This window comes from Crocodylus porosus, unplaced genomic scaffold (assembly GCF_001723895.1).
Source record: "Crocodylus porosus isolate Cpor-Errol unplaced genomic scaffold, CroPor_comp1, whole genome shotgun sequence".
NCBI lineage: Eukaryota > Metazoa > Chordata > Crocodylia > Crocodylidae > Crocodylus > Crocodylus porosus.
In genome coordinates, this window is record NW_017728918.1 from 43,763,203 (window position 1) to 43,774,508 (window position 11,306).

The window sequence follows — 11,306 nt, forward strand, 5'->3', positions numbered from 1 at the left end:
TTTTTTTCTATTGTCTATACGAATTTTTAGAAACCAGATGGTACAATTTTCTAATCCACTCGGCCTAGGCATGCTCAAATTTGAAAATCTGGAGAATAAGGAGCATCTTGCTACTTTGGCCTGCTTCTGTGGAACTACTTCATGGGAAGATTAATGACTTCCAGTGAAATGCATCTGCTTTGCAACAATATATTACAAGCTGGTACTTAAATCCTCCTTAAGCCCAATTGTGAAGACATTAGCGGTTCATGGGTTTTGTGTTAGTCCCTCCTATAAGGACACACTTCATACAAACAGATATCTAAGACAGTCAACCTAGATTTGAGCTATAGACTTTTAGTATCTTTCCTAACAGAAAGAGAAGAGGTTCTATAATTTTCCTCTTTCTGTGTCACTTGTTCCTTTTGGTTTTTACTTTTCCATAAAAAAGAATGCGGGAAATTTTTTTAGTCTACAACTTTGATTTTTGTCTAATATTCCATCTCTGATAACTTTTTTTAAATATTTCCCTCCACCTATTACCTTGCACTACTAGGGTGGTAAAAGAGACCATAAGACAAAAATGGATGTTGAAATAAATGATTCTTTGTTATGAACAACACCTCAGAGGAGGAGCAATGTGAATTTTAATGAATTTTGTGGCCACTGTCAGCTAACTCTTTTGCACTCTTGTCTTCCCATTTGACAATTTGAAGATCATGTGGCTACCATTCATATAAAAAAAGCTAGCACTTCAGGAAGGATTGTGCTGAGTTTTGACTGTCACTTCCAAATGACATGAATTACAACTCTAAAATGTGAAAACCATGTTGAGATAAATCTGCTTCTGGTCTTAGTTCCAGCAGGAAGTGGTAGGTTGTTCTTTCTTAGGATAGACCTTTTCTTAATACTGTCAGCAGGTATGTAGAACCTATGGTACCAGTTTTTATATAGGACCTTTTATTTTATATTTTTATGATATGGATCAAAGTCAGCAAAGAGACTCCTCTGATCTACTAGCAGTAATGTGTTGGGGTTTTTTTGGGGGTGGGGGTGGCGGAGGGAGGGAGGGAGGAGGGGTGAAGGGTGGAGCTCTGTTTTTATCTGAACTATCCCTATCAGTTACTGCCAACTGCAGAGCAAACCTTGCACATGAATCTCTTCTAAGACATTAACAGTGGCCTAGTTGATGTAGCAACCAGTGGATGTGTTGTAAACCTTGGACTCTGCAGCACAGCCAGAGAGAGAATTCCCTCCCACCACAGTTTCTAATATTGGACTCCTGACTTTATCATCATGAACTGAAGCCAGGTTATTCTTCTACAGTTAACTAACATTCAAAGCCCACAATCCATCTCCCTAAAGTAATAGCCTTTAAGTGTAGTATATATACCTATTGGATTGTTCCTGAATTTCATACAGATACACTTGTAGTACAGATACAAACTTCTGCTTTAATTTTTGCATGTCAAAAGGTCAAGAAGATGTTTAATATAGCATGTTCTATTATTAGAAAAAGAGAATATGTGCATCCAATAACATTACATTATAAAGGGAAAGTTTAACACTAGACCCTGGTATCTGGGAAAGTTCAGTAGTTCAGTGAAGGGGTCCTTTTACAAGTGTCGCTCTGGGGTTTTTTGAGAGTTACTGTAACATCACATAGTACAAGCTAATCATATCTATCATTTCAGTTGGTAAGTTCTACATACAGGAATTAGTTCTACTAAGATTTAGCTCTTAATTTTCATGTCCTTTTCAGGCAGTCTTTAAGCACAAGTTTATTTTGTGGGGGACCAGATAACTAGTGCCCTGTTACAACAGTACTCATGTCAAACCATTCACTTTGATGCCAAAACAACATTTATTGTTATCTGAGGCCAGCTGTCTGTCTTCTCGCTGGGGTTCTATTCGTGAATTTTGTACAGCTATAAATGGAAACACTAGCTAACCAGAAATTATCACCAGTGCTGCCTGATAGAGCTCTGTCTCACAACTTGAAACGTACAGTGACCTCTAACATGTAGTCAGATTAAATCACTTCTACCCAGCATCTGAGCCTTTTTTTCTGGGACATGGAGTTAGGGAAACATGAAAAGGAAATCCCAGCAAAAGAGACCTTAAAAGAAAAGCTGACGGTAAGACATGTTGTTCAAGTTTACTTTTCAAACATTTTTAACTTAGTGAAGAGGAGATGCAAGCAGCTATTACACCTTAAAAGCTGCAGTGGCATTTCCATGCTTCCTCCCGGCTGTGACCTTGAAGATTAGCACTTCTTTGGTTATGCTGAAATTAATTATGTTGATACATTTCAGTGGAAAGAATGGGATTTTATTAATAGGATTGGTATGCTTACAAAGTGTAAAAACCCTTATATAGTTCAACTCTCAACACCAAGACTATTAGGATTTCTCCACCCCCTGTCCCCACTCAGATTATTTTTAAAGTGTATTTTCATGCCTTTCCAGTTTATTTTATGAAATTTAGTGAAGAATGGGATTATTGGCACATTAGCTGCTATTCACTGTGTAGTTGAAGAGGAATAAAACCAAAATAGGTGACTAAATGAAACTGGTAAAAATGCAGTTTTATCTTTGAATAAATAGTACAGGTTTGAAATACAATGCAAAATAGATGTTGCTAAAAGTAAAAGTCATTCTCCTGACATCATGAAATGACTTGTTATTCTTGACTCAGCACACTAATAAACCATCTTTAAAGATGACAATCACTTTTATTAAGACACAAGCAAGCAAGATATCATGATCTTGAGTATCACAGCAATATTATTATTGTGTTAATGGTTTGATTACTTCGCTTTACAATAGGCCAGTCTGTTCTCATATTTTGTAGTAACTTATTTCTTGAGGGGTTCTATTTACATGAGACCCTATATGGAGAGACTCTACATGGAGACTTGATAAGAATGAAGGCATAGAAATTTGGTTATAAATTGTATTTAAAAATGCAGTGTAGCCTAGCTGAGGCAAGATAGATTTGACAGGAAGTGTAGGCAGATTTCAAATGAAATGTTCCCTTGCTTCAACTGCATGTGTTTTTAAGCAAGAAATGTAATGTTTATTTTAAAAGTATTATTTAAAGAAGTTTACATATTACATTGATGCTCACATTTTATGCCAAATACTGGGAGCTCTGTTAAGCAATTCAAAGTTTTTTTATTCTCATTAATTTAATTTATGGACTCTTCAGGGATTTCCGAATATCTTATTCTGAATCTCATTTATGCTATGATGCATAAGATGTAAGGAAAACACACTGAAGGTTAAAATAATGATATGATTTATAAAAGCTGTTGGGAAAGTTTCAAATAATGTATCTTTTGTAGCTTTGTTTAAGTCCTGTGGGAGAAATATTGTATGATGATGCAATAAAAGATAGTATCCCTCCCAGTTAGTGGAAAGGTTTTTATTATATTTTACAGGTTGTCTATGTCCCACTTTACTCCTCACCACACCAGAAAAATATGGTCAAAAAAGTAATGCATTGAAAGCTATTTTACATTGTGTTCCTTAAGAGGTAACACACAATCTTTCTGTGGCTTTTTCAGTATTCTAAATTAGTCTTGACTTTTTCAGTAAATTAATGGTGAAGAAAAGAAAAGCCACGAAGAGAAAACAAAATAAGCCAATGAATATGTGGATTGGAAGAAAATTGCATGCTTTGCTTGAAATAGCATTAGACTTATTCTCCAAGTGATATCATGTACTACTGGAAAGGGTTGCAGTTCAGTAAATTATTATTTGTGTCTCACAAGCAATATCTGGAGTCAGCTAGAACCAAACCAAAATATGAAGCAAATCCGCAAAAGTAGGAGGGAGTGTGGGATGGAGGAGGGAGTGTGGGATGGAGCTCAGCATGAAGGACAAAGTACGAGTCTAATAGAAAAGGATTCAAGAAAAGGAGGAAGGGGTGAAGACCCACTTTGCAGTACCTAAATATTGTAGGACAAAATCAGAATCACAATTAGTATTCTACTTGCTGGGTCAATCTACATGAGATGTTTACTGCAGAGCTGCCTAATTAGCTCTGCAGTAAAATGTCACTGTCTATACATATGATGCTATTAGGATTGATTGAACTAATTAACTCCCCCACAAGATAGTACTTGTAAAACAAGTACTTTTAAAAACAAGTACTATCCTGCAGCAGAGTTCTTTACTCCACAGCAATGCATATGTAGACACTGAAAGTTCTGGCGCGGAGATGAGGGTGCTTCAGTGTGGGGGCTGTCTTTGCAGGATATTCAGCTGTGGCAGAGCAACCCTGGGCTTGCAGACTGACCTCCTGGGCCCCCAGCTAGGTGGAGTTGCTCCAGCCCAGCTCAACTTGCTGTGGTCCCAGGCACATGTATAAATGCGGTGCCCAGGAGCAATAAACTCCAGTGAGATGCATACCAGAGTTTATTGCTTCACCTTAATAGCACCTGTAGACACCCTGCTGTTACTTACTTCTGGGCTTCAGAGGCCCTGGATGTCTTTCACCTTATTCACATTAGCTCAAATTCAACTTCACCTTTAGACAGACTAGAAGCACTTAGGGGGAAAGTCTGAGCTACCTATGGGCCACTTCTAGATTTGAGCCCATGACCCCTTCTCCTCCTGAAAGGTGTCTAACTCCATTGCAAAAAAGGGAGCTTACACCTTTTAGCCTCATTGCCTAGTGTATAGGGGGCACTTGGTTCTAGTCATCCTCAGCCAGAGGACATTTGAAGCTACTGCTCAACTTACTTTCCTAAAGGAGAGTTCAGTTTGGGCCATTGTTCTCTGGTCAGTGGCAGCAGGATCAGAGGTCTTTTGCCTTACCACCCCCCCATTGACTCCAGCTTTCATGAGGCTGCAGATCCTAGGAAACAATATCTTTCAGACAACAACAGCAAGTACAAAAGCTCTATGCTCTGAGGAGCCAACGAACCAGTTCAAAGGGGCATAGGAAGAACTCCTACTGCAAAGCAGAAGGGAATGAAGTTTCTTTTGGAGGGTACACAAAGGTTTCTTAAAACAACAGAGTATCAGACTAACAGCAAATACCCTTGTTTCCATGTTCCCACATTCTTAGCCAATCTCCACGGTCACCAACATACTTGAGATGTCCCAGTGGGACCCTAGTTATTTTGGTGATATGTGGCTATACATGCTCAGTACAGGCAGTCCTCGACTTACAACGTTTCAAGTTACAATGTTTTTGCACTTAACAACATTTATAAATTGACACCGATGTCAGTTTTGACTTTACAAGGCTTGATCCAATGTGATGCCATGCCAGCAAACAAGTTCACTGTGTTGTCCATCTCCCTGAAGAACATCTGTGCAAACCTCCTTGGACACTTTCTTTAAGCAGACAAGACTCCAGAAAAACCTGCAGCGAAGATTTCTGAGAAGACTCCAACCAAGAGCCCTTCAAAAAGTCCAGCAAAGTCACCTCAAAGAAGTCCTTCCAAATCAATATGATTGCTATTTACAATATAAATATATTAATGTAGTTATATTACTCATCTATAATTGATTGAGTACAAAATTCTGGGGTATTTTTTGTGAAAATAGGGTATTGGGCCTTGGTTCAGGAACAACCCCCCATTTATAACATTGTTTCTTGTGAGAAAATTGGTTCCGAGTTACAACTTTTTGACTCAAGACATGTTTTTCAAGAACCAATTGTGTCGTAAGTCTGAGGACTGCCTGTAATTGTTTCAGGAAACTGCATGATTCTTCAGTCCCATCTGGAAGATCTCCACAAGTCTCTCAGATATGAGTAGAAGTTTATATAATTATTATAATGATAGATAATTATAAGCTCTACTATCCAAGGATCTTAAACTGTGTGCTTGCTTCTGTGAAAAGTCCCTTTGTCTAGCTGTTCAAGGCTATCTCAATATCAGTAGCAGAACAGATTTACTGTGCTGCCTATCCGCTACACCCACAGCTAATCGTAAGGCTGTGCCTCCTGCTAGATGGCAAGGACCCCTGATAGAAGAACTAATTCTTCAAAAGAAGTTGAAGGTTGGGGAACACGGGATACGTTCTGACTCAAAGAAAATGAAAATGCTTTGGAATCAGCAGGAGTTGTAGCTGCCCGTTAACTTCTCCCACTAAAAAATATGCTCTGTTGTTTGCAGCTCGTGTTTGTATCATTTGTAGATCCAGAGTAGGTATACGGTGGTGTGGTTAGGTCACCTTCCAACTGTGTAGTGCATGTTACAGTGAGATCTCTGCTGCTGAGACTCTGGTCTCAGCTGCCAATCTCTGCTGTGATCACTCCCCTCTCGTCAGTGAGGTGCCCTTCACCCAATTAGATTTGCTTCTGTCTATCGTCATTCCCAGGACTCTGCTTATGCTACTCAATAAAGAATGAGATCGAGGTCACACAAAAATATGGTTGTGTTGCAACCCGCCCTCCAACAGCATGTCCTTTTCCCTTTTGGCAGATCCAAAATGATTTCAGTTAGAATATTGTATGAGAGAGATGATGTAGCATGCATGGGGGGGGGGGGGGGGGGGAATCATGCTATGGATGCCACATAGGCGAAATTAATTTCTATATTAAATCAATTAACTGCTCAAAAAGTTCTTTTAGCATTTATCCAATAAAATGCACTTAAACCTTGAACTAGAGACTTCCTGTAGGTTACATAGGTTCCTGTAATTATTATGTTACTTATTTCAACATCGGCTAATCCTGCAGTTGTTTTATGAGGAGTCTCATTCATTAAACTTCTTAGTTTAGTTTAATAGATTATGAAAGTTTGATCTAATAATCTTGGCACTAAGTTACTGTTGTATAATTGCATGAGATAATAAGGGAAATTGTGATACAGAAAAAATTGTAACATTTTTTGGGATTCTTTTGCTACTTTTGAATCTATTGGACAGAGTCCAAGGTCAGATACCCCTTTATTCCTTTGTGGTTTTGTGAGCACATTATAAAATGCACAGTTGAAGTTAGTGTCAATTTGAGTGTGAGTGCATGTGTGTGTGTGCATGCATGTAGAAAGTTGACAGCACCAGTAAAGAACCATGATTTGGAAGACTGGAGCCAATTATATGAAATGTTAAATTTAAAGGAGTTTGAATCTTTCTAGTTTATCAGCATCCATCTTTGTCCCTTGGCTTCTATCATCTAATATTTTGATAGAGAAGACTTGGTCTCAGTATTGTATATCAGATTCTAAATAAGTATATCTAGTGTATACCACCTGCAGGTGTGTGTGTGTGTGTGTGAGAGAGAGAGAGAGAGAGAAAGAGACCCTTTCGAGTTTATCTAATAGGTCAGTTTTGTAGTCAGGTCTAAAGTTGCTCAGATTTCAGCTTAAGATGGGGGCAGACAATTGTTTGGGCTGGAGGGTCACTTAAAGAGTTTTGGTGAGCTGTTGAGGGCCAGGGAGGGGGGCAGGGAGATGCCAGTTGATCTTATTCAGCCCACCAGGCACTGCTGGGAGCCTGAGGAGAGAGGGCTGCACCAGGAAAGTTGAGGGCAGCTGCCTCAGGCAGCAGCTCATTGCGACTGGTGGGAGGGCGGATGGGGTAGCTAATCATCGTGTTGCATTGCACCCATCCCATGTGGGCCTGGCTGCTGGCAGCTGTAGTGCCAGGACCACCCAGCTGCAGTGCCAACAGGAAGCTGAGTTGGGCGAGGAGAGGAGAGGGGCGGTGTGGAGGAGCCTGTGTGCTGCACAGCCTGGACTAGCCCTGGCTGAGGCAGAGCAGATTGGTGTGGGGCACAACACTCCCTTTAGCTCCCTGCCGGCCAGGTAGAAACACTTGGCAACCCAGGTATTGTCTGCGGGGTCCATATTTTACCCACTTCTGGATTAACCTGACCTTTGTTTGGGGAACCTGTATCATAGTTACTGCTCTCTCTCATTTGAAGATGCTTTATCTACATACAGCTCCACGTGCTGCATGGGATTTCCTAAGTTGTTTTGTCCTTAGAAAATATAACTGCCTCGATAGTCATAGATTGTCAGTGCAGTAACTGGGGCATTATTTCTTGATGGCTTGAAGAGCAGACCAAGGTCTGAAATTAGAAACGGGAATAGATCAAGAGCGTAGGAATGTATGAGTACAAAAATGTTATGCTCAAGATTGTCAGTCCTACTGAAGAGGTGGGCTAATGTATACGCTAAAGCTTCTGTATTGTTAACCCCTGGAGACCCAAGGGTGGTAAGATATAGTAATAGTGCCTGGAGGTATAGAAACAGAAATCTCTATCCAGGAGGAAGGGGTGAATTTTTCAGCAAGTTGCAAAGTGGAATAACGTTTTCAGCATCACAGACACTGTCTGTCTGTCAACATTTAGTAATAAATCAAACTGCACCAAAGTTTTGCACCGTCTTGACAAGTAAGGGTAACAGACAGGATCTTTGTTAGACCTTAAAGTCTTTTCCTGTATCTAATCACTATTACTTCCTTCTTCTCTTAACCGAGTTTAAGACAGATGCTAATTACATTCAGGCATTGTCGAAATCCTTAAAGTGGATTTCAATCCTTAAGGTGTTGCTTCTGTGGAAAAGAGAGACCCAGATAGGTGTCAATAGCACATTGTGGGCAGCAGATTCTTTGAAGTATCTACTAATTGGTCTCATATAGAAGCTGAAGAGGGAGAATATTTGGGTGTTATTAAAGAAGCCTTGTAAGAACTAGTGCTAGTTGTGAATTAGGATGAAGAGAGACTGGAGCATTATGCAGCAAAGCTTACTCCAGGGGTGTGAGCATTTCTCCAGGGAGTAAACCTTTTGTGCCTGGATCCTACAGATGGTCACACCCATTGCCCTGCTTTAAATACCTGTGAAGTAAGAGAGATAATGTGCTGTCTCTTATGAAGTGGAGGCACCACTTGTAGGCCTGTAAATGTATCAGGATTTATTCAAGTTAATTGCCAGTCAGCCCAGGCACAAGTCTGTCTGGCTGTCTGGTCTCCCTGGCCATCTACTGGCGAAAGAGTAGCAGTGCAGCTTAGAAAGGCTATGCCTACAAAGGGCTCCACTGCTCCTTTTAGTCACAGGTTTTGATTGATCAATCGGGACTGCTTCATGTCAGACATCTGTTTACAGCATAGGAAGTCAGGATTAGGATCACAATGTGATCCATTATAAAGAATAATGTAGAGAATTTAACAGTGAAATATAACATGTCTTACATACATATAAGACATGTAGAATTTAACAGGAAGATACAGCTTGTGTACCAGCCAGAAGCTGGATTGTGAAGCATCCAGAATGCTGGGAAATGCCACGTTTCCAATGATTTTTTCTTGAGGAACATGAGGTTATAAATAAGGCAATATTTGTGGAGTTTTCTGTATCATGTGCTGACATTTTTGAGGAGTATAGGTTTCAAGAAAGAGGAATTTTTTTTTTCTGTTTCTCATCCCTAATGCTTCTTTAACCCAAGGTAATGAAACTGCCCTGTAATAAAGATCAAGTCCTCAAAATAGCTCTTGTATAAACAAATCTCCCTGCTCAGTGTTACAGCAATAATTGTTTTAAGTCTGTCACTAATACACTTTGAAATAAAGTTTTGGGCAATAGAATTTTTTGACAGGTAATGAGAGAAGGGAGATGATTAATGTAAAAGGAAGGTGCTGGTGGACTGTAGGAAAGCTGTGATTTCAATATAACATTTATTACATCTAGTAAATGAAGCAAAAATATTTCCATATTCTATTTACAGAGACTGTCACATACCTGAGTTACTTTGCCTGAGTTGCAAGCTACTTTGCCAATATTAACCTGATGGATGGATGGGTAACTCAGGATCAAAACTTTCAAAGGTTCTAGTTCTAAATTAATTTCGAAATGTTACAAGAATACCTATATCTATATCTATATATTGCAGATCTTAATGATTAAGCCAAAGTGATTTTTAGATAGTAACCTTCTGAAACACACATGCTCTGTTTTGGGTTGTCTTAGTTTAGAAAAAAAAACAATGACCCTTCTATACAAGACTGTGTGAAAGCATTTGAGTGCATGATCTTCTCTGTAGCCTCTGATACAATGATGGTGCTATTTGAGTGACATGTAGTTGTCAAGCTTCATGTAGCAACTTGAATGATATTTTTCAAGTTCCCAGATGGGAATAAGTGAACTTTATTTAGGAAGTGCTATCAGCAAGCTCACTCCTCAAAAATCTGCTGGATATCTTCTTTTACATTCTCTACACATTTCTATACCGCATTGATCATGGTATTTGAGAGACTTCCAGTCATGCATTAACATTATACCATATGGTGTTGTTTTCTCATCCTATTCTCAGGAGGGAGATGCATGAGCAGTGGTCTGTCTTGATATGGATTTTTTTTCAAATATTCATGTAGCTGTGTATTTATGCTAAGAAAGGAGAGCTGAAAGAAATGTGCTTTGCACTTGAAACAGAAGGTGATGAGTTTTGTAATGGTTCTTAGCTCTTGGAAGAGTTCATTCCAAGGTTTCAGACTGGTCCCCGAGGACGTCCTGTGTCCTGAACAGACACTGGATAGCTTTACTGGGTGCATCTACACAGAGAAGCTTACTGTGCATTAGTCTAATAACAGTGTAGCAGTTCTTAACCATGCTAATAGCCTACTGCACACGGGTATTAGGCTAATGCACAATGAAAGTCACTAAAAAAATCATGCACTGACACTACTGTGCAGTAACTAAATTAAATGTGCAGTACCTAAGGTACATTAATGAACTTGTAGACGTGCTCACTAGTGGTGTGTGAAATGGGTCCTATTCCATTTGAATTCGGATTCAGCCCAAATCAGGGACTGTGATTCAGTTAGTTGATTCAGATCACTGTCCCCTGTTTGATTTGGCCAAATTAAAATCTAAAGATTTGATGCTGATTCGGAGAATCAGCAATTAGGACATAGACACAGCTTTAAATGTTTTTTCTACATACCCCAAGGTACCAGGTGTGACTCGTGAATGCTGTGATGCCGGGGCAGATGGAACATCACTCAGAAGCGTGGGAGGGTCCCCAGTGCGCTCAGCAGCAGACCTGGAAGTGGACCAGAAGCACTTCCGGTCCACTTCCAGGTCCGCCGGTGAGCGTGTTGGGGGGGCAACGTAGCAGCCTCCGGCTCAGGAACTGGTGCCTCCTGGGTCTGGGTGGGGACCACCAAATTGGGTCGAATCTCCGCTGAATCGAATCAGCGACTGAAGCTTCGCACAGCCCTCGTGCTCACTGTTACTATACAGGCATACCTCGTTTTATTGCACTTTGCTTTATTGCGCTTCGCAGATATTGCGTTTTTTACAAATTGAAGGTTTGTGGCAACCCTGCGTCGAGCAAGTCTATCAGCGCCATTTTTCCATCGGCGCCATT

General features: G+C 40.0%; 1 protein-coding gene across 3 annotated transcripts in view; it reads left to right on the forward strand.

Moving 5' to 3' along the window:
- Window positions 1-1,951: 1,951 nt before the first annotated feature.
- Window positions 1,952-11,306, forward strand: part of MLIP (muscular LMNA interacting protein) — a 205,292-nt gene continuing 195,937 nt past the window's right edge. For 2 of the 3 annotated variants that reach the window (XM_019537542.1, XM_019537543.1), the window contains exon 1: window positions 1,952-2,117. In XM_019537542.1, coding sequence (XP_019393087.1) covers window positions 2,055-2,117 — 63 coding nt within the window. In that variant the 5' untranslated portion in view covers window positions 1,952-2,054. The remainder of the gene's footprint in view (window positions 2,118-11,306) is intronic. The other variant, XM_019537544.1, reaches the window with a different exon arrangement.